The sequence below is a fragment of the Idiotropiscis lumnitzeri genome, chromosome 3, assembly GCF_059441095.1.
Source record: "Idiotropiscis lumnitzeri isolate Australia: NSW breed Sydney's pygmy pipehorse chromosome 3, RoL_Ilum_1.0, whole genome shotgun sequence".
In the NCBI taxonomy this organism is placed as follows: domain Eukaryota; kingdom Metazoa; phylum Chordata; class Actinopteri; order Syngnathiformes; family Syngnathidae; genus Idiotropiscis; species Idiotropiscis lumnitzeri.
In genome coordinates, this window is record NC_142393.1 from 3677703 (window position 1) to 3699896 (window position 22194).

Genomic DNA, 22194 nt, shown 5'->3' on the forward strand with positions numbered 1-22194 from the left:
TCTCTCATACGATGCCAAAATTCTGTGAGGCATGTCTACATCTTGGTCAAATAAATGGGAAAGAACGTTGACACAATGAAGATTGTGGAGGAATTGTTTTGAGAATTTGGAATGTGGGAGGAAACGGGAGTACCCGCAGAAAATCCACACGGGCACGGGGAGAACATGCAAAGTCCACACAGGAAGGCCGGAGCCGGAATCAAACCCACGACCTCTGCACTGTGAGGCCATTGTGCTTGTTAGATTATGTAACTAAAATTCAATGCTTCACCCGCACATTTCTACATTTCAAGAGGTAGCTAATGATTTACTCACAGACACCCAAAAAATCTGCATATTATATATATATATATATATATATATATATATATATATATACGTAATTAAAAAGTAACTTTTTAAATTAAATTTTCCATTTTCTTTAGCTCATTCTTCGGTCTAAGGGGGATTGCGCATGATCCTAAACCTACTCTCTAAACCAAGTAAGACAACTCTTGTGGTGACTTGACACTCTGCAAACGAAACGGACTTAAATGCGACACACTCACGCTCGCGCACAACAACCAGGCTGCATATGACACCACGTGTGACGTCAGAATGTTCAGGGTCAACCTCATCCAACGTTCCGCTCATGGTTAAGAACAGAGGTGGCAAAAGAATTCCCACGCTGTACTCAAGGACATGTAAAGATATGGTAAAAGTAGACACTCGGAAATGTACTCAAGTACAAAAGTAAAACTCATTTATTACTATTTATAGTCAAAAACTGTTTTTATAGCCCATCTTGAGAACTTTTTTTTTTTTTTTTAAACCCAAAAGTTAGCAAGCAGATGATCCAAACCACATGTTCCGACAGCTTAGCTAACGTAAATAATGCAGGGTGAATTTTGTGGAGAAAGGAATTGAAAAAATAAAATTCACCTAAAAAAGTGCAACAAGTTATTTCCACAGTGCGACCTCAGTTTGAGCTCATCTGCGAATTTGTCTCACGTGACAACAAGAGTGAGAAAGGTTGCATTTGACGTTATTTTGGGGGGTATAAAGCGCCTCCCGGTGTTTAGAGTATAGCTAATACCGCTTTTAATAACGCGGAGATTCGTGGTTATTCGTCTGAAGCGGCTTATAATTATTTTATGGAAAAGGACGGCGGAATGGTGATGGACGGGTCCCTAGGTTGCGGACGCAAAACGGACTGACAAATTACGGTAAAGTCGCAACGTTTATTGGATTCAAAGGCCATAATCTGGCCGGTCTACTCTGAAAGCAGCCATTAAAATTTGCCACATTCCCAGCAAACACTCACGGTGGCGAATACACATTTCGAGGCCGTTGGCTTTGCTTTCACGGCGCTGAACGTGATTGAGTGTGACAGCATCACTCCTTGACCACGGTGCTGCTATAATTAGCAATGATGTCGGCCGGTGCAATCGGAGACGCCAACACACATCAGAGCTCTGCCCCCCCCCCCCCAAGTCAGCGAGGCACATACCGTGCCGGAAATAACTACGGCAGAGTGGAGGGGGCGCTAGAGAAATGTGACCCAAAACGTAGGACCTGGATGACACGTAGCGGAATGAAATTTTTCACTGAATGACTTTTAAAAAGCAAATGCCACATTTATAATTCCATCATGAGGATCTCAACACAGAGTGACGAGCTTTTTGCCTAACCAGTAAACAGACTAAGCAATGAGCACATGCGCAGGATCATTTATCTCTCACATGCTTGTGAATTCTCACCAACTAATTTTGGTGATGCAACTAGGCCATAGATGCTTTGGGATAAGCACGAAAAAAAACGGACAGACTCAAGCCTTGACGCTTTAATCCGCCACGTCTCAAAAATACTTTGAAAGGGTCAATATAGCTGAACACACACCTGCCACCAATTAAAGTGCCCCTGATTAACCCTAAATCCATTTCGGATGTTCTAGTTAGCTTTGCCGGACGTCATTTTTGCTTCCCATCGAAGCGTGGAGGTTGCCGTGCTAACATTGGCTACGTTTACGGGGAGAAAAAACTTGATAATCTATGTATGTGCCCTGGAAACGTATATATTTTTGCATAGTTTCCCACTTTATCGTTTAAGATTATCAAACAAATAGTAAATATCAGACAAAGACAACCCAAGTAAAAATGAGATGCAGTTTTTAAACCGTAATCGTATTTCTTACGGGGTAACAAACAATATTCAACGCTACCCAAATGCCTTTCAGCTTGAGGTCACAAACCCATGGCCGAACATTCTCCCTCAGGATTTTCTGTTAAGCAGCAGAATTCATGGTTCCATCACGCACATGAAAATGTCCAGGTCCTTAAGCAGCAAAGCAGCCCCAGACCATCACACTACCACCATCATGTTGGTCGTGTGATCATTGTTGTTTTTAGAAATGCTGCACACATTTACGGCAGATTTAACAAGACACAGAACCTTCCAAAAAGGTCAACTTTCATCTCACCTGTTCAAGTCTCATTCTGATTTATTTTTTTTGTAAAAGTAAGACATGCCTTGTGTTCATTTTGGTCAGCAGTGGTTTTCCCCTTCAAATTGTGCCATGAATGCTGTTTTTTCCGCAGTCTTTTCCTTTTTGTTGACTCGTGAACTCTGCCCCTAACTAAGGCGTGGGATGCCTAAAGTTCTTTTGATTTTTTTCCCCCTGCATTCCTTTATGATCTCCAAAGCCACTCAGCGCTGTTCCACGTTTTTTCAATTTGTAGATAATGATTCTCAGCGTGCTTCACTACGACCTCGAGCACGTAATGGCTTTGTAATCCTTTCTCAATTCATAGATGTCAATTTTTTTTTTTTTTCCATCCATTCCTAAAATTCTTTGGATCGTAGCATTTTGTCACGGATTTTTGTTTCGAGCTTTTGGCTGACTTCATTTTGTCTGACAGGTTCTAATTATCTTGATCGAACTGGTCTGGGGGTAATCAGGCCTGGGTGTTGTGAAAATTAAATCAGCTTTGCAGCAAAATGTTACAATAATTTATGATTTAGCAAGGATGGGGAGTTCACACCGAGCCAGGTAGCTTCAAATAAGGGGGCAAATTCTTTTGCATGATATTGCACATCGACAGAGAGTGATTCTAGAAGCTGTTACCTTCTCCAAGGTCCATAATGGCGAGGATGGCACTGCAGCTGGCCTCCCCCAGCTCATTGGCAGCCACGCAAGTGTACAAGCCGGCATCCCGCGTCCGGCAGTCCCGTATCCACAACCCTCCTGAGTCCTGGGCTTCCGTGGGAGGCAGCAGTGTGTCGTTGTGGTACCAGGTGAGCGACGGTCTGGGGAATCCTGTCACCGACACCCTCAGGCGGATATCACAGCCCGTTCCCACCGCAGCCTTGCGAAGCTTGCGGACAAAAACTGGTGGCGTGGGCTCCTGGTCGGGGACGACGTGATCTTTCAATCGGGAAGTTTTGGTCATGTGGGGAGAGCTGTTTCGACAAGTACGAAATGCTCCACCGTCAGACATCTCGGATTCCATACAAACTCGGGATCAGGCCGAACGTTATATCAGGAAGGCACTTGTTGCAGGCCTCATGCCAAATACTCTCTCAGCTCTCACACCTTTGGACACGCCGATGATGACCCGGCAGGAGACTGAAACATATAAAGTACAGTCCAATTTGACCTCATCAGAAAGTTCTCTTTTATAAGTGAGCTACTCGGCCGCCATCTTGGTTTCATCTGCGTACGTCAGCCTCATGATTAAATGAACAGAATGGTGACCTTTCAAGGTCAAGTACAAGCACTTTGAAAATGAATTTGATTTTCAAACTTACAGCTGTTGAAAACTGCACATTTACACAGGGCAACGTATGTTTGTGTGTCTGACTGCATAGTTGCACATGCAGAACTGTCCTAAATTACATCGATGCATGTGCTGTGTTGTTTAATTCCTCCACCTAACAAGCAACTAGTCAGTGAGCAATCATTTTGATCCCTTTTCAAAAAACGCAACATGCACTTAAATATAACATTTAAAAAAAAAAATCTTGCACTGCTGGTTAGCCTGAAGGAACAGCGAATGACCCATTTTTGCATCGAGTGACCCCCCCCAAGCTGAGACTTAAAAAATAAATAAATAAAATCTTCCAATTTAAAATCTTCTAGAATAACCACAAACCACAACTCTACACACCTGACTTTGCCTTGAAAGCCAACAGGAATTTTTGGGACATCCCCGCCAAGCCTGGGTTAAAGTAACAAGATCCATGGAGGGAAATAGTACATCTCTGCGTGTCCTTCTGCAGGTGTGAGTCCAGCCTGGATCACGGAGCATTAGCAGCCGTCAACATCGCCCCTTTTCAGGACTTTGACTCCCCCCCTCTGTCGGGTGACAGAGAGGGAGGGAACGAGATCCGACATGGAGTGTCCAAGCGCCCCAACTTCCTGGTCTTTGTCAATATAGATCGTCTTAAAAACCCTTGCGAGCTTTTGAGCAATTATGTTGTTCCCCTCCTTTCTTTCGCCACCCCCCGTGTAAATGTCTCCGCTTTGGAGCGACAGCTGCTCGGCCACTGATAGGTCACACTTGTCAGCCCGCCACATTTGACCTGCACACGCACACACACTAAGGTTAGGACGCTCTACATTCATTTAAGTTGTGTCTAGAAAATTATTTGCAACCACATCTCAAGAAATTAGCTCTAGCTTGTGTCAACACCCCGTTCAAACACTGACAAACACCCCCCCCACACACACACACAGGCCTTTAGATAATGCTATCAAATCAATTGCCATAAATAGAAAGTCCAAGAATATAGACGGCCGTTTGTAGTGCAACTTTAATTGACGGGTGATCCACGACATAATAAAGGAAGTGGAACAATGAAGTAACTGTAACTGCACAGCGGAAACATCTGCACTTCTTAGCACTGTGTATACTCGTGATGCAGTTTGTTTGGAAAGAACAACTGAGGTTCCAAGAATTTTTTTATATTTATGTGGAAAGTGAACAAACGGCAAACGGCTAACAAATGGCTTTACAGTTTGCAGCCGCTATTCAAACATTGAGGAGAATGGAACTTGTTGATTTCAGCGTCCTCTAGTGGCCAAATGGACTACAACCACTTGATTGGCTGCCACTCTTCAGTGAAGTTGTCATCGTGTAGTATACTCATAAAAGTTTCCCACCGTTTGGACATGAAAACCAAATCCGCCGCCACATCAATGGCATTATACAACAAAACACCACTCTGTCCAGTTGTAAAGGATGGCACATTTAAGTGGAATAGGGAAATATCAACACAAGACACTGGACGCCTTTAAACCTTCGCTGCTGCGATTTTCCCCTAACACTGTTTGTTGGAGCCAAATTGTTTTATTTTAGATTCGGTTCAATTTGATATTATATTAAACTCACTGTATATATTGTAATTCCGGCAAATGGGTTATTTGGAATGATTGCTCCCCCTATGTGTTGTTAATGGGATAGCAGGCAGATGGATTGTTCACTGATTGACGTGCACGTAATCAGGTGTGTTTAAATCGACGTCTAACAGGCAACTCAAAGTAGGGGGAAGGGGTGCTATAAACAGACAGGGCGATATTATAGTTACACTAAAACATAGAGTGAGTTTTAGTCATTTTCCAAGCTATAATTCATTTGGAATTGTGAGTAATTTGTTTGGACCACAGTCAACAGCTATTGGATTTTTATTTTTTTTAACAAACGACTTTTCTACTGATTGCTGAAAAATGCGTCCGAAAACGTTTAACCCCTGATTGGGCGGCTAGTGGTTGGGACATTAAAAGCCAGAACACACAGGAATGTCGCAGCCAGAACCGAACCCAGCACCTCTGCACTGTCAGGGAGATGCTCGCGGGAATGGCAATGTGGACAATATTGCCTTTATTAGTCCCACAATGGGGAAATTCGAGATTCGAACCCAGGCCTCCTGGGGAGACTGGGTCCTGAACGCGGCGCCTTAGACCACTCGGCCATCCTGGCAGCCAGGCAAATACCTGATACCGGTTGCACAGAAACTAAATGACCAGCATGTATTCCCCAACCCACCAAAAATGTAAACGTTCTGCCTAACATGTTCAAATGCAAAGTGGTGAAAAAATATTTGCACTACTTACATCTTTACCGAATTACCACTTCAATATTCAAGATCATCAAACAAATGTAAATTGCAGACATATAAAATTAAACCAAACTATTTTAAAATGGTGATTAAATTCATGAGTGAAAAAATACTGAAAGCTACATGCATGGATCTGTGTGAAAATGAAAAGTTCTTGCCTCTTTGTTTACATAACAAATAACTGGTTTACGAGAACCCTCCATCCATTTTCTATACCGCTTCTCCTCACGGGGGCCACGGGGGTGCTGGAGCCCATCCCAGCTGTCTTCGGGACTAGGCGGGGTAGATCCTGAACTGGTTGCCAGCCAATCGCATCACACGCAAAGACAAACAACCACCGGTGCTCACACTCACACTTTACAATTTAGAGCGTTCCATCAACCTATCATGCATGTCTATGGAATGTGGGAGGAAACTGAAGTACCCGGAGAAAACCCACGCAGGCACGGGGAGAACATGCAAACCCCACACAGGAACGGGAATCGATCCCACGACCTCTGCACTGTGAGGCGATCGTGCCGCCCTAAATAAAGCCTATTTGGTTAAAAATTCAGCTAAAATTTCTCAAAAAGCTGCTACAGCAACAAAAATGAACCCGGATTTAAAATAATTTATACTTGGGCCTGACCACTTCTGTAAGGCCACTTATTCCATTTGTGTGCAGCACAACAGCAAAATGCCTCTTCACCATGTTTGATTTGAAACTTTTGGCTCAACTATTTGACCCAAGTCTGCAGACCTCAGAACCTTACCACGTTTATGTATATTCAATTCACACTTCCTTAATCTCTTCATTAAGTAATCTATATACCAGCAGCAGAAACTTCTCTATTAATATGTTCTGCTCTCTTTCACCTGCGCAGCAACATTTTTAAGGAGGCCAGTCAGAAAACCTTTGCAATAACCAGTCCACTGGAGATGAAAGTATGGATCTCCTTGTCTCCTTGGAGCTTGCAGCCCTTCAGTCAAGATGTTTTTCGGCTGGTAAAAGGCTGTTTTAAGTAATTCATTTGATATGACGGCTAAACGGCAGGTCAGAGTAGATCATCAACTACCATTACCGATTTCCGTTTTTCGGGTGCGGGCTTTGAACGTCTCTCGAGCCAACGGGAGCGGTTGAGAGCGAGTGGAGGAGAGACCGTGATGTATTTTGGAGTCTGGAGAATAAAAATATTCGTCCAAAGACACCACCGCAGCTCTTTGTGTCTCGGAGTGGCAAGACCTTTATAATTTTTCTGTTCGGGGTCTGCTCAAAGAGGACTTAATGCTTCTCACTGTGCGGGAAGTCATGACTACATGTATTTGCACAAAACCGAGAAAACTGCATTTTACTAAACCAACAATAGACAAAAAAAATGTTTGACTTCTTTTTAAATTCAATATTTGTATTTCATAATATTCCTTCCAGCTTTTCCCACCCTCTACTTTGAACATGCTTGCATAAGATCAACGGGAGACAACATATAAATTAGCAGCCGGTTGTCGAGCCAAATCTCACTTCATCCGCCAAGATGTTCCTCACAAAGTTGACTGCCGTTTCTCGTGAGTATTTGAGAGAGCAAGACGGGCAAGACAGATTAAATGTCCTTCAAATGTCAACGCGTGTTTTTTCCCCGATCCTGTAGTTGTGGTTGCAGCATGGTGTTGGACGTCGGATGCAGGTAATGGTTTGTCCAGCAAGCTCAATGACGACATATCATCCTGCGTTTAACAACTCACGTGTGTCCGTTCAGCAGAGCAGCTATATGATGTGGCGTGCCCGGGAGAAAACCCTGTGCTGGAGTGTTGTACGTACCCGGCGCTCACATTCTTGTGCCGCGCACAGCTTCAGCGTTTGTGTGTTGAAATGTGCGCTTTGTGCTGATGGCTTTTAGCTGATGGCTTCAGAATCGAAGTCTTGGATGTCGACCACGGTTTGAAGAGGGATGCTGACTGCTCTGCCCGCCACAAGACTGCCAAAGTCTCAACGGTTGATAACTTTCATTCAATGATGCGTAATTGGGTGAAATCCGTGTAAGTCATTTTGCTATATTGCTGGCCACAAACTAACCTTTGCTCCAAAATAGTTGGACTAACAACGACTCCTACTCCGACAGCTGTTATAATCAGAAGCGGTGCCGTCTGCCAAAGCCCGACAAGCGTATGTTCACAGATGGTTGGTCACCTGACACCTTCGTCCAAATCACCTACACTTGTGAACCAGAACCTAAAGGTACAAGTCTTACACCGAAACAGAAGTCATGTGGAGGGACATCTTTTATGAATGATGCCAACCAAGGCACAATGGCAAACAAACAAATTATTAAAAATGTACATTTTTTTCCTAATATTTTTGTATCGATTTATTTATTTTTTGGGGTGGTGAGGGAGTATTGGTGCTATATTCCGCGGCTTATTCAAGATTTTTTGAGAGGGGGGGGGGGTAAAAATAAGTATTTTTTTTTCCAATGCAATCAAATGAGCGTGAGTTACTGATTTTTGCTATTCTCTATCCTCCGGTCACCACCCCCCGCAAATCACGAGGCTCCATGTATTGCTGAGCATATCCCGATGGATTGCTTTTGTCATGTTACTGGCTACAAATTAAAAGTAAAGAGTATCAATCTGGCACGTGCATCCTTCAATGATTCTGTACGTGGCCATTGGGAGAAGTCTGGACTCCCCTGCGTTTGAGCGTCATTAAACCTCGCAAATGCTTCCATAGGCTTGAAGACAAAGTTCGTGTGTGAAGGAGAAACTGAGACTATCGAATGTGGTGAGTGCCCACTGGGGTTTTTTAATTTTTATTTTTACATTTCACTTGGAAAGCCAAAGATTTTTTATTTTTCACGCAGAAGTTGCTGTTGTGTCATGCCTAGCTTAACATTTCTATGTCATCCTCAGAAAATGGAGTCCTGGACATTAATTTTGCATCGTTTGGCCGTCTGGATGAGAAAATCTGCACTAAGACGCCATCAGAAATTACTTTCTGTACAAGTATATTTGCTGATCGTGCAGTTGAGGAACTGTAAGCGTCAACCAATACAAATGTGTGTGATGTGATTCTTTGATTTGAATTGTGATTTAAATGCCTTCACAGATGTGAGGAACAAGGGTCTACTAACTCATGCACCCTGACAGCAGACGAGGGAGTTCTAGGACCCTCAGCGCCATGCGATGCACTTCCAAAGTATCTCATGGTGGATTATGTTTGCTCTACGAAGGAGGTAAGTGGATTGATGAATCCACTTGCACTCGTGTGCCAGTTGGTGTCTCTCATTTGCTATTTTTCTTTTATAGCAAGCGTAGGCACCCAACAGAGGTCAGAGTGGAGCAGCGGCCAATCACAGCGCCGTGCTCAGCCAGCAAGAAAGTAGATGTCGAATTCTAATAAATGCATTGTTCAATTGATGAGTGTGGTGTTGTCTTTTTGAGAAAATTAATCATGCTCCTCACTGCTTTGTCACGTGGCCGGTATGCACAGAAAGGTCCTGCGGACGATTCTTGTCATGCCGACAATGGCGGGCAGGGGGCAACTCATTACAACCACACACTGGTGAGTTTATAAAACAACAAAGACATTTTGGAGATGCCACTATTTGAATTTAGTGCAGACAATATACTGTCTTTTACATCATCCTGGAAGGCAACAAAGGACAATTCTAAACAGGAAAATACATGTGAATTTTTTCCCCACTTTGGTTCTCATGTTTTGTTAAAAATGTCATGCTCGTAGCCCACTTTGGCAAACATCTGGCCTGCTGAGCCAGCCAAGTAGTCACAATATGTGTGCAGAAAGGCATCAAGGCCGAAGAGGAGGCAAACATGATGACCTCCAGTGGGAAAATGTCTGTTGTGGGTTATATCAAAGCGTGCAATAAAAAATGTTTTAAAAGATGATGACACATTGACAAGCATGCATGTATGAGTGTTTGTCATTTGCCGTGGTCTAAACTCACAGCAGGATAGACACTCTGCCGATATTGTGCGGAATCCAAAACAGATGACGCAACATTCCGAGCATCAAGGTTGTGCCTTTTTTTTTTTTTTTTTTTGTGATGAACTGCCTGTTGCAGACGCACTTGACACCACAGCGGTGCAGAGGGCTGAGTTGAGTTGTGTTGTAGAAATGTACTCCTGTGTTGTGCTTTTTTTTGGGTCTTTGGTGGGTCCACGAAATGACATACAGCTACCGGGCGGAGGAGCTTCCAAGAGAAGAGGTTTTGTTGTGGGTCCAAAGTCGCGTTCTAGAAGGGTTAGGGCTAACGGCACCACCGCAAGTGCCACAGGGGCCCGATGAAGAGAGAGTGCCACAGATTCCTTGGCGGGTCCGTGGAAGCAGTGAAAGAGCATGGGCTGATCATCAAAGCCAACTGGGCCTGAAAACAGCTGAGATCATTCTCTTCCCCAGTCCTGGTGAGGAATGTCAACTTAAAGCCTTTTACATTTTCTTTTGGGGGTTATAACCGCAATTGGTATGATTGGGTTAGGATTAGGGCTGTTAAACGATAGGATGATGGGGATGCATGGACCAGTCATTCTGCGCATGCGTTAAATGCATCAAATATTTTCACTCGATTAATTATAAAATATACAACTTTATTTATAGAGCGCATTTCACAACAGCTGGAGCTATAACTAAGTGCTTTCCATATGGTATCGTAATTAATCACCGCCCATTAATGCGATAAGTTTGACAGCAGTAGTGAGTGTAGCATGCCCTCCGAACAAGGATGAGACTTAACTGATGAATTTGTGGTTTATTTTTTTGAGCAACATTTATCTAGAACCGTGTAACCTTCGAACCTAATCACCGGAAGAGCTGAAACACATTACAAAACACACGCAAACAATTAGCTAACACGTGTCACATTCAACACGCAATATTTACAAAAACAAAATACTTACATACATCATTTACACACCTTTTGCCTCTTCGGAGTGGGTGCTCGTAAAAGAAATGTCCGTTTCTCTGAGGCTCAGAAATTCTTGGCCGTACTCTCCGTTAAGTTAGCTTACGTATGAACTGTACTAAACAGGACGTTTGCATTCAAAATAAAAGCTTATAGCTAAAACCGGAAGTAGCACTAAATAAAAATAAAATCTAATAAATAAAATCACTACTGTTGTTCCAAAAATATTACATGTACTATACTATCTACCATCTACTATCTAATACTACATATGTATTACAGTGAGGATTATTATCCATCCATTATCTGTACCGCTGTTGTAGGGGTGTTGGAGCCTATCCCAGCTGTCTTGCCATCCAATCATAGGGCAGAGAGGATTATTATTACTTTTAATATGCGCTAGTACCATATGGTTGAGATGTCACTAAAAATGAAAAAGGCTTAGATTTACTTACTGTTATATTGAATTCATGAAATGAAATAGGAAACATAACCATTGTGAATTTCATCTCTATTTGAGCGCTGTAATGATTAAAGAATGTCTACATTTCTTGAAACCTTTTTATTTAAAAAGAAAAAAAACTGCCTACTTACTGCACGCCAAGCGGCTGAGCTGGCATCTATGGTAACTTAAATAGAAACTGTAAATAAATGCTTTGTTTAACTCCGGAAGACTCATCCTGTGGCAGATCAGACTCGCCTGACCAGAACCACCTCACATATTACTTCCAGCCATCTGCGAACTACCAGCCACTGATGTCGGCCCACTTCTGGTTCTATGCCGGCAGGGGGGCCACAGCCAACTCTTCCGCCGCTATCACTATCCTCACGTTAGGCGGGCAGCTTCTCTATGTGGCAAATGCTCTGTCAAAGAGCAACCCAGATGGATGGACAACGTACACCCTGGACCAGAACCTGTTGGCACTTGAAGGCCCTTTCCTGCTCCGAGTGTACTCTTCAAACTGTCAGTGTCACAATGAGGAAGCAGATAAGATGCCTTTTCTTCACATGCTTGCTCAACCAAGGGCGGCCCGCTCACCGAGGAGTGCCCCGGACCGCATCCCATGGTCCCCTTTGGCCATCAACTTGCTTCAACGGCCCTCGCAGGAGAGGCCACAGCACAAAGACTGTGGCCGAGCCGAAATCCAAATAAGCTTCAAAGAGCTGGGTTGGGAGAATTGGATCATTCACCCTAAGGTGCTGACGTTCTACTATTGCCATGGGACCTGCTTGGCTTCGAATCAAACGAGTATCATTCTTGGGATCACGCAATGTTGCGCCCCTGTCCCCGGAAATATGAGGTCACTGCGTATCATCACCACATCTGATGGCGGTTACTCCTTTAAGCAAGAGATTTTGCCCAATATCATTCCGGAAGAATGTACATGTATCTAAATTTGAAAGTTAAACGGGCAAGTCACAAACATAGCATGCAGAACTTGACTGTATATCGCATCCGGGGTTTGAAACCATAATTACACACGCTACAATGTATATTCGGTAATAGACACACACATGGCAAATAATCAAGAAAAGGGGGTTTGGTAAAAAAAAAAGAAAATAATGCTGCAATATCAGAATATTTGAATTCATTGCATATGACAATTTTAAGTTTTGGTAAATTTTGTTGAGTCGATGCGCAGGATTTGCTTTGGTGGGCACCATAAAATGATGTGGCAGATCAGATATGACTTTGACACCTGTGGTTTAATACTGGGACATTTATTTCCTTTTTATAAATTGTAAACAATTACTTCTATTCTGCTGCTCATTGTGGCACCACCCTCCATCAGCGATTTTACAGCTCCTCTTACAAAAGAAATCAAAAAGCATGTTTTAACATTGTTCGTAATCTATAAGACATGTCAACCACTTTAAAGTTTCCTTATTGTAATTATTTAAATTGAAAATAATTATTGATATTTAAAATATCAAAATAAAAAACCAAACAGATATCTGTCGTGACGAGTGGCGCCTTGCTCCAATCAGCGAGTCGGAGCACAAATTACTTTGTGTAGGTTAACAAAATTTCTATCCAATTTTGGGTTTGTTTCATTCAGTTGTGTCAAGTTTATTTTATTTTATTTTTTTTAACTTTTAATTTGCTGTTTTTACTGTTGTTTAGTTATGTGGTTAAATTTTTTGTTGTTTTGGTATTTGACGTAATTGCGTAGTTTCTAGTTCTTTTTACATTTGCTGTTTTGAGTTTGTTCTTGCCACATCAAACATGGCGGACGCAGAAGCAATTCAACCCGCTCCAGATGATATCTACAGTGCTACGCGGTTGTTTCAATTTTGCGGCTTCGACTTTCCACGTTTTCTTAATTTAATGCACAACTGGCATGATGTTTAATGTTGGACCAACTACCAAGCTAAACAGAGAAGCTGAGATTGTTTACTTGCTTTTACGGATTTCATCGTTACACATTTTGGTTGTTGTGGCATCGCTTACTCTTGAGTTGAAAGCCTTGCGTCCTGCGTTTATCTTTTTGTTCACGAGTGCAAATTGTATTCATTTGGCTATTCCTACTTCACGAAATAAAGTTTGATTATACAAATACCACAATTTTCTTGTGGATATTCTTCACACCAATAGTGTAAAATGACTAATAAAGTAACAAGAATGTTTGTTTTATGGTTTGACAAAATTGATAATATTATAACCAAGCTGATAATTTTCTGTCCCAATTGATTGTTATACAATAGTTTGGTTTTCCTTTGTGCTATTTAGTTGTTGCAACTGAGCAGCAACTCTCAGGGAACCATTTCGGTAAGCTTCTTTTCTTCTAGTGCACACACCAAGGTCTATAACATGACTGTACCCTGACCTCAACCCTATTTAAACTTCTTGTAGGTTCTCGGTTTTATAGCTAAAGTTTGGTTCCATTTGTCAACACTAGGTGGCACTGAAACGCATCCCATGGACTTTTCCCCCCTTTTCGTGAGCCACAATAAACCATACAAGATTCTGTTCAAATATATTTACTCTCAAGAAAAACAATACATATCTACAACTAGAAATTAAACAAAATATTGTTTCCAACTGAATTTGGAATGTACCGTAAAACAAAGACAAACACTTGGAATGAGATGCAACATTTTGTAGGCTCCATTTCAAGTCAGACAAAAAAAAAAAAGAAATGGAGAAACCAAGAACATGATGACCTGCACAGGACTCAAAAATCTAAGTGGGCGTCAGCTGCTGAATCCAGGGTGTGGTTGGGAGGGCATAAGCATCCGTGTTGGAGCACGAACACGGGCCACACGTGTCAGAGATGGAAAAGTATGTGTCATCCAAGAGGAATGTATTTCAACAGGATGGAGTTGGCGCCACTGATCACCACACAGCTCAAGGAGGTTTCGTCAACAACCAAAAAAAAAAACAAACAAACAAAAAAAAACACCATTTCCCAAACCTTCCGCACTGATAAAGGTGAATGATTCTTATAATTCCAGTAAGAGAAACAAACCCAAGTTATGGTAAACAAAAACAAATGAATGAAATGCATTAAGAATGTTTTTCTGGAAATCCTTAGGAATGTTTTTGAAGCGTAAAGAATTCAAGCATTACCCAGTTCAACATTTTGGCCCAAAGAAGGAAATGCATAAGCCTTAGGAAAAAAAAAACAATACTGAGCACTGGTCCAGAAACATCTACACAAGCTATTCTCAACAAACCTTACAAAAAAGCACTACTTCTTTTGTGAGAAGGAGAAAAAGAACTGGGCCAGCCGATGTGGCAGAAATTTCAGGGCCAAATAAGTGAGCTAGCGAAAGCGATGTGGCTGCCTTGGGCTTTTGGTTAAAAACGAACCCACAACGTAACAGCCATTAAATGTGAGTCAGCTCTTTTTCCCCTCTCTCTCAACAGACGTAATACAGAAAGGAGCATTCTTTTTCTTTCACACAAACACACATCCTCTCTCAGTGGTCCAACTCCGTTTCCAGATGTGCCCTATGCGATGTGATAAGGCTGGTAGGAATGACAAGACACATGACAGCCAGAAAGCAGGTTCAGGCACGTATTCCTGGAAGGGAGGACAAAAAGAAAACACTTCAAATCCTTCGGTATTTTCAATCAGCATAAATCAGTGAAAAAAGTCCACATTTTGCAGGGAGAATCCGCAATAACGTATGTTTAAGGCGGTAAGCAACGCTGCCATTTAAACGACAAAAAAAAAGAAATTAAAACATGCGTTTCAGTTAAAGCAAATATGTTTTAAATCTCAGGTGGCTGGAATATATCCAATCAGGTCGTTGCAGGGCTTTCCACACCGCAGCGAAAGGCGCTAGCAACCAGCTAGCTCAAGAGTTAGCTGGCTTGCGGGGTGCCTTTCGAACGCTGGCGTCATTCCTCGAACTTGGGAATTTAAAGAACACAACTGAGCTGGATCCAAGGAAGATACATATGCGGGGTATACGCATAGCTAGCTGGCTAAAATAAAATAAATCTAAAAAGTAACTCCAAACTGACACTGACACAAGTGAAGTTTATGTAGCAGGATTCATAATTGAGCTCCACAATTCAGTTCTGCGTAGTTCTCAGTTATTTTTATTCTTAATACGCGTGTTGCGCATTTAGAAACAAATCTCGGGATTCCCCCTTTTTTTTTTTTTTTTTTTTTAATTTATCACTTTTCACCCTCAGCCCCAAAAATGACGAACTCCCCAGCTTTGTGCCTCTCAGTTCGGAGGTTGAAGGTTCAAATCCTAGCTCTTGACTTTGCATTTTTCTACCTATGCTTGAGCACTTTTTCCCCAGCAAATACTTCAAATTCGTCCCACTCCATCTCACCCGCGACCGTCAAGTAATGAAGATTAGCAATGTAGAAAATGGATTGACTGCACATTCGAGACCAAACGAATTTTACATTTGGATGAAATCAGTACTCAAACGGATCAAATTTAAGGGGATTTTTCTTTTTTGTGGGCCCGTTGCTCTATGAACAACAGATCTTTTGCACAACTCACAATGTGGAATTATCACCAAAATATAACGTTGACGTCAATCAGAGCGAGGAAAAAAAAAATACCTGGACAAAGTTGCACACAGACATCCTGAGTGAATGTAATAATTATATCATCATGTAAATACCTTTTTGGCTGACATCTCCCTGCTTCTCTTGAGCAAAATTGAGGCGGTTCTGCTCGGCCGGCGTTTGCGCCACAATGTGGACCTCCGGGCTGCTGCTGCGCGACTGACTTCCCTCCTCCGTTTGGTAGGCCAGGTCCAAATGCTGCTGTGCCAGCTTCAAGTGCCTGCGCAACCGCTCCAGGTCCCGGGTCGAGTTGCCAAAACTTTCCACGCCAGAGTCACCTGTTGGCGAAATCCTCAGCTCCCCTTTGCTCCCTTTTTTCACAGCGGCGTGATAACCCGGTGGCGCGGAGGCGACGCCATGCAGGGAAGGGAGCGTTTGCGATTTGAGGGCGGCCCGCCTCCGGAAGGTGTCGCGGATGGTGCCGATGCCCAAGTGCATGATTTCGAAGATTGTGAGGATCAGGCAGAGGAAAGACACCACGTACATGATCAGCAGGAAGATGGTCTTTTCGGTGGGCCGGGACACGAAGCAGTCCACCGTGTGCGGGCAGGGTGAGCGAGTGCACGTGTAGAAGGGGATGACCTCTAAGCCGTACAGGATGAACTGGCCGCAAAGGAACCCAACTTCGAAGGCGGAGCGCCACAGGAGCTGGCAAATGTAGACTTTCATGAGGCCGTCTCGCAGGATCCTCCGCCGTCCGTCATGCTTCTTTTCCTGTGAGTCTTGAAAGGTGAGCAAAAATTCATTTCACCCCAACGGGCCTGATTTTGTCAACGTTTACCCATGCAAAAACGGGCTTGCTCAAACACATGCGGAATCTTATTTAATAACTGAGCACAGCCAGGATTGTCTGCCAGCTCTGCGAAACAATACAAACAGATTAAGATTGTGGCTTTTATGGGGTTGCTGGATTTCTAAAACAATCAGAAAGATTACCGTATTTTCCGGAATATAAGCCTCCACTTTTTTGCTAGATTTTGAACCATGCGGCTAATACAACGGTGCGGCTTCTCTGTGGATTTTTTTTTTCACCACTAGGGGGCGCTCTATAGTTCAGAAAATATGCGAAATCTTTTTTTTTCTCCTCTTGGGTCTGTTCTGTTTTAATTCACAAAGTTGTTGCAGTGTTAAAAGGCAATCTGTTTATGTACCTTTATGTGCATTCACAGTACAAAATCGTTCTGTACATGGAGTAATCAAACTAATTTACTTAACATCGAAAAACTGCGGCTTATATATCGTAAATAAGGTCAAGTAGTGTTGTAAAATAAACCATGTACAGCATTTCTATCACGAGGTGGAGTGTTTGCGCAGAACCCGGAAATTGATTTATTAATCTTTTTAATCGATGTGAAAGCTTCTGTGCATTTTGATGGCCTATTATTTGCGACGTCACCACATCGTTAAACTGCGATTCAAATTTTAAAACGCCGCAAAAGTGGTGGCCTTGACTGAATGAGCCAAGCGATGGAAAGAAGTTGCTTTGACGGCATGAAAGCCTCAGCCAACACCATTTTAGGTTAAAAAAATATATTGTAAATAACTGATAGTAGCCCTATATTTTTCTTTTCTGGAATTACATTTCAGAATCTGTACTTGGATTAGGTAAAGCAGTCGAATGAGTAGTAGCGTACTTCTTCTACACTTTATCCCCGAGCTCAGGAATGTTTTTTCAATCCTTGATAAACCAACAATGAAATTCAAGAATTCCAAGCAGCTCCGAAGAACCCTCAAAAGAGGTGAGACTTTCAATTTGCATCACTCATGTTCATTAGTTCTGGGAATAAATGAGTCATGCTGTTAAAAATATAACATGGCGCTTCACATCTAGGTAACATTTTCCGAATGGCTAATTTCTCGCATTGAATTTGATTTTCTTTTTCTTTTAAATGACATCTTACTTTTTTCCGCCTTGTCTGGCTTCTCTTGCTCAATCTCCTCAGCAACCATGGGGTCTTCTTCTCCGTTGTCCTCAGCCTCTTCGTAGTCCCGAACAGCGCCACGGTTGATGATGGGCATCCGCTTCTTGCGTCGCGGCCGGTAGTCCGAGTCTTCCATGCGGGCGATCTTGTGCATGGCGAATCCAAGGTACATGATGGTCGGAGTGGTGATCATGATTACCTGAAGCGCACATCACGTTAGTCACAAACTTGAAGCTGGACAGCAAAAACGTTGCGCAAAGGCTCACCTGAAAGATCCAGAACCGCACGTGCGAGAGCGGCGCAAAGGCGTCGTAGCACACGTTCTCACAACCGGGCTGCTGCGTGTTGCAGACAAATTTGCTCTGCTCATCGTAGTAGATGGTCTCCCCGCCGACGGCCGTCAGGACGATGCGGAAGATGATGAGCACCGTCAACCAGATCTTCCCCACAAAGGTGGAGTGGTTGGAAATCTCGTCCAGAAGACGCGTCAGGAAACTCCAACTCATGGTGGCGAGGTGACAGAGGAGCTGAACAGGCTTTTTTTTTTTTTTTTTTTTTTTGGGGTGGGGAGAGAGAGAAATGACATTTCAAATGAGCAAAGTTCTCCACGTGCCTGAAGATACTTTTGTGATTTAAAAGTAGTAAGCAGTAAAATCCACCCTTTTTGTACATCTCACATGGCGGCCATTTTATCACTTCTGTCGACTGAAGATGACATCACAGTTGCTCATGGCTCCGCTTCTGGAAACAGGTGAGCCGTGATTGGTCAGAACCTGAGCAACTGTTATGTCATTTTCAGTCGACAGAAGTGACAAAATGGCCGCCAACTGAGATATACAAAAAGGGTGGATTTCGCTGCTTAATTCATATTCAACAACTGTAAAATTAATCAAAATGTCATGTTTAGACGAGTGAAGGCACATTTTATTGCAAAGATTTTTTGGAGGTTGACCTTTCCTTTATTTTATTTTTTCTTTGTCTTGACCCATCCATCCATTTTCTATACGGCTCATCCTCTTAAGGATTGCAGGTGAGCTGGAGCCGAGTCCAGCTGACTTTAGTCGAGAGGTAGGACTGGACTTGTCGACACTCAATTAGCACTTAAGGAAAAGTCAGCGTATTAATTTTTTTGGAAACTGGCGGTAAGATGAAATTCGGGAGAAAAATCATCACCGGGAGAACATTCAAACACCTCACTGATTAGAAGTATTTGAACAAACTTCAAAATTATGTGACAGATATGCTAACCACTCCAAAACTGTGCCGCTTTCTTCTCATTACTACCGGGTAGAAATACAACAAAAAAAAAAAAAATAATAATAAATTAGTAAAATAGCCGCAGGCTCATGTGTGGAAAGTCATTCTGTCGTCACAAAGCCCGAGTATTTAAAATGATCCGCTTCTGCATCTAATTTGGAGAACTGAGTTTTTGATCTCACACAATAGTGAGAACAGGACCTTGGCAAACCTGTGTTTTAAAAAGTTTAAATGCGTTTAAAGTATGTGGAGGTGGTAAAACTAAAAAGCATGTTTTGAAATAGCTCCTGCAGATTTTCATTGGATCAAGAACATATCCGCCGCAATAAACGCAAATTCACTGTAATATAGAGCTGGGCACTTTTTTCCCCCCCCCAATAGGAGGATGAGGATGTGTCAAAAGGAAGCAACAACAGCAGCAAGAAGTAAATACAGTAGCACAGATACAGCTGTGGGGTGACATCTGTTTTCACCCTGCAATTACACCACCTTAAAAAAAAAAAAAAAAAGATCACAGTGGAGAAAAAGACAAGTTGAGGGAATAGCTTCGAACGGCAACGTGAGGGGGTTATCGTGTGCTCAGAGCAGACTGTCCCTTTAAACGCCACTTTTACGCCACTTCACGACTCTGATGGCATTTGCAGCCGTGGCAGAAACGCAAGCAAATTAAAGGCTGCTGAATCCAGCCTCTTACCACGATTGCACTCATGCAAAGACTTTGATTTCACATCAAACTTCTCGACATTGTCAGTGCAACGGAAAACAAATCACATTAATAGGCCTAAGACGTGGCAGTGAAAATTGAATACGGCGGCCTACGTCAGAGCCTGGGAAAACATCCTATCAAGGAACAGATTTCATTTGTAATGCACTTTACAGTTCAAACAGATTTCAAAGTGCTTGGGAGGGTTTCCAATTGTTCAAGACTAAACTAAACAAACTTTAAGACACTAAACAAAACTTTATAGCTAATAAGCATTTTTTTAAGTTAAGTGTTTAGTTAATTTTTGAAAGGCTCTAAACTTTAAGGATCCCTTGGGGAATCCGGGACAAGCTGTATGAGTTGTCTGTGGGATTTTTTTATTTTTTTTTAGTCTATGTTGAACATGAGAATATGGGCCAGCCGGGTAATTAAAAACGAAATTTCAGGGGGAAGGAACTGAGGAGTCTCGTCTAAATAATGATTGACTATTTAATTCAAATTAAATTAAGTGTATCTGGTACAGTTGTGGTGACAAATCAACTAGCAGTGCAGTAGCATTCTGGAGAATAGATGTTTACTTCAGTCCTTGTTAACTAACACACAAGGTGTTAAATATTTGCCGCCCGGGTGGTGGTGGTGGTGGTGGGGAGGGTTGATTGTCTGGTCTGGAAAGTGTGCGCGAAAAGATCCGGACAAAGCGGAGGCGTTTTTACATTCCTGGCTAACCTAAAGCAGAGAGATGGATTTTTAGGGTTCAAGGAGCTGACACGGAGGCCGCACACACACACGCGCCCGTGCGCGCGCTCACGCAGGCACGAACGCAAAAACCGGACGTCTCTAGAGTCGGCCAAGCCACAGTCAAGCTCTGCGCCAATTCAAGACAAAGGATGTGGGAAATGAGCAGAAATGGGGAGAAAAACACCGAGGGAATAGTTTGGTTCACTGCGTTCTGCCGGGTTTTGGTGGTAAACTAAATATGGCTACGGCGCGTTCCAAGATAGGCTAACGCGTGAGAGGCACACATTTGGACCCTGTTGAGTGAGCATTACAAGAAGTTTTAAAGTACATTTCATTAAATAAGGTCCCCACTCACCGTCTCCACCGGCCAGAATCCACTCGACAGACAAGGGCACTTTTAAAAATTCACTTTGTACATGGCCAACACAGAAGCTCCGGTTGCCCACTGAAAGGAAAGCAGCCGAGCGCTGAAACAAAATTCCAGTCCCTCCAAACACAAACACCCACCTTGCGCGCTCCAAGCGCTTAATTGCGCCACCAGGTTTTCCTAATTAGCGTGCGTGGCTGCCGTCAGTCTGAGTCCATTCAGCCCGCCGTGACCCCCGCGCGCCGGGGTGCTCCAAACAAAAAAAAAGTCTTGGCTGCCGTGGGCTCCTGACTCTTCTTCTTCTTCTTCTTCTTCTTCCTCCTCCTCCTCGCCGTGCCGCGTAAGTGGCCCCCGCAATAAACACCAGCCCCCACTTCCCGCCTGAAACCTGAGAACAGCACCGCCGACTATTTTTTTTTTTGCCTTAACACAAAAGTTGCTTTTTTTTTTTTTTTTTTTAAATCCTGATGTTGTTGTGCAAGTGTCCCGCATAATGCAGCACATTCCCCACGTGGCTTTTTGGTTGAATTTTATAGGAGTTTAAAAAAAAAAAAAAAAAAAGGAAACATGCTCATTTTTACTGGTAAGTAAAATAAACGTGTAAAGTGTGGTGCTGTTAAGACGAACATGAATAATTAATAAGTCAATTATCTTTGCACATCTGGAGGCTAAACATGAATTTTTAAGTCGGCATGAATGCTGCTTCAAATGCCAAAAAGGTACGCCGATATAACAATCCGGTAACTCATCCAGCTGCGGTGTTCTTTTTTTGTCACAAAATTTTCTCTGAGCCACAACTGACATTTTCTTCCGGAGGTCTCTATACATGTTTTGAGGGGTCGAATGATTACAACAGGGGTGGGTTTATGGCTCCAAATTTCTTCCGACCACCCCTGCTGACAGATCCACCAACATGGCACAATCCCAAACTCCCACAACAATTTGACCCACGTTCATTTGCACATCCTTTAACTGTGCTTGCCGCAATGCACCTGACTCTGACCTTTCACCCCTAGCTCTCCCACTGAACAGGAAACAAGCAAGTCAAACGACCCAAACAAAAAATGGATTGTCAAAGAATTTGCTGGCTTGGACCACACGGGTTCAGCGGAAGGTGATGCGTGGCTTCTGCAATCATGTGCACAACACATGTGGCGCACTGGTGGCAAGAAGAAATATT

At 42.9% G+C, this 22194-nt stretch overlaps 4 protein-coding genes across 6 annotated transcripts in view; 2 read left to right on the plus strand and 2 right to left on the minus strand.

Moving 5' to 3' along the window:
* spega (striated muscle enriched protein kinase a) overlaps positions 1 to 11023 on the minus strand; it is a 42699-nt gene extending 31676 nt beyond the window's left edge. The window contains exons 1-2 of the mRNA XM_088289235.1: positions 10988 to 11023; positions 3104 to 3604 (exon numbers count right to left, since the gene is read on the minus strand). Of these exons, the coding sequence (XP_088145361.1) occupies positions 3104 to 3488 (385 nt within the window). The 5' untranslated portion in view covers positions 3489 to 3604; positions 10988 to 11023. The remainder of the gene's footprint in view (positions 1 to 3103; positions 3605 to 10987) is intronic.
* Positions 7547 to 9439, plus strand: LOC148339449 (L-rhamnose-binding lectin CSL3-like). Its single transcript, XM_088291904.1, has 9 exons — positions 7547 to 7638; positions 7722 to 7757; positions 7833 to 7883; positions 7971 to 8109; positions 8193 to 8308; positions 8801 to 8851; positions 8980 to 9103; positions 9176 to 9302; positions 9376 to 9439. The coding sequence occupies exons 1-9, from the start codon at positions 7608 to 7610 to the stop codon at positions 9382 to 9384; spliced, it is 684 nt and encodes a 227-aa protein (XP_088148030.1). The 5' UTR covers positions 7547 to 7607; the 3' UTR covers positions 9385 to 9439.
* Positions 10160 to 13472, plus strand: inha (inhibin subunit alpha). Its single transcript, XM_088289232.1, has 2 exons — positions 10160 to 10491; positions 11662 to 13472. Exons 1-2 carry the CDS (start codon positions 10254 to 10256, stop codon positions 12381 to 12383), a joined length of 960 nt encoding a protein of 319 aa, XP_088145358.1. The 5' UTR covers positions 10160 to 10253; the 3' UTR covers positions 12384 to 13472.
* Positions 13473 to 13954: 482 nt separating this feature from the next.
* Positions 13955 to 21335, minus strand: LOC148339451 (gap junction gamma-1 protein-like). Of its 3 annotated transcripts, XM_088290480.1 has the most exons (6): positions 21155 to 21335; positions 21003 to 21092; positions 18216 to 18485; positions 17929 to 18148; positions 16084 to 16749; positions 13955 to 15016 (listed from the first exon to the last, which is right to left on the minus strand). In XM_088290480.1, the coding sequence occupies exons 3-6, from the start codon at positions 18453 to 18455 to the stop codon at positions 15003 to 15005; spliced, it is 1140 nt and encodes a 379-aa protein (XP_088146606.1). In that variant the 5' UTR covers positions 18456 to 18485; positions 21003 to 21092; positions 21155 to 21335; the 3' UTR covers positions 13955 to 15002. The 3 variants fall into 3 exon arrangements, with proteins under 3 accessions (XP_088146606.1, XP_088146604.1, XP_088146605.1); XM_088290478.1 differs by lacking the exon at positions 21003 to 21092 and having other exon boundaries at positions 21155 to 21334; XM_088290479.1 differs by lacking the exon at positions 21155 to 21335 and having other exon boundaries at positions 21003 to 21147.
* Between the last annotated feature and the right edge of the window lie 859 nt (positions 21336 to 22194).

What these genes read in the sequence shown, in the direction of transcription:
- LOC148339449 (XM_088291904.1), top strand. Translation starts at nt 7,608, where the DNA reads ATGTTCCTCACAAAGTTGACTGCCGTTTCTC. An exon ending in TTGTGAACCAGAACCTAAAG is followed by an intron (nt 8,309 to 8,800) that starts GTACAAGTCTTA and finishes ATGCTTCCATAG; the next exon opens with GCTTGAAGACAAAGTTCGTG. An exon ending in GATCGTGCAGTTGAGGAACT is followed by an intron (nt 9,104 to 9,175) that starts GTAAGCGTCAAC and finishes ATGCCTTCACAG; the next exon opens with ATGTGAGGAACAAGGGTCTA.
- inha (XM_088289232.1), top strand. Translation starts at nt 10,254, where the DNA reads ATGACATACAGCTACCGGGCGGAGGAGCTTCCAAGAGAAGAGGTTTTG. An exon ending in CATTCTCTTCCCCAGTCCTG is followed by an intron (nt 10,492 to 11,661) that starts GTGAGGAATGTC and finishes TAACTCCGGAAG; the next exon opens with ACTCATCCTGTGGCAGATCA.
- LOC148339451 (XM_088290480.1), bottom strand. Translation starts at nt 18,455, where the DNA reads ATGAGTTGGAGTTTCCTGACGCGTCTTCTGGACGAGATTTCCAACCAC. An exon ending in TGCGGTTCTGGATCTTTCAG is followed by an intron (nt 18,149 to 18,215) that starts GTGAGCCTTTGC and finishes TGTGCGCTTCAG; the next exon opens with GTAATCATGATCACCACTCC. An exon ending in GCCAGACAAGGCGGAAAAAA is followed by an intron (nt 16,750 to 17,928) that starts GTAAGATGTCAT and finishes TCACCTTTCAAG; the next exon opens with ACTCACAGGAAAAGAAGCAT.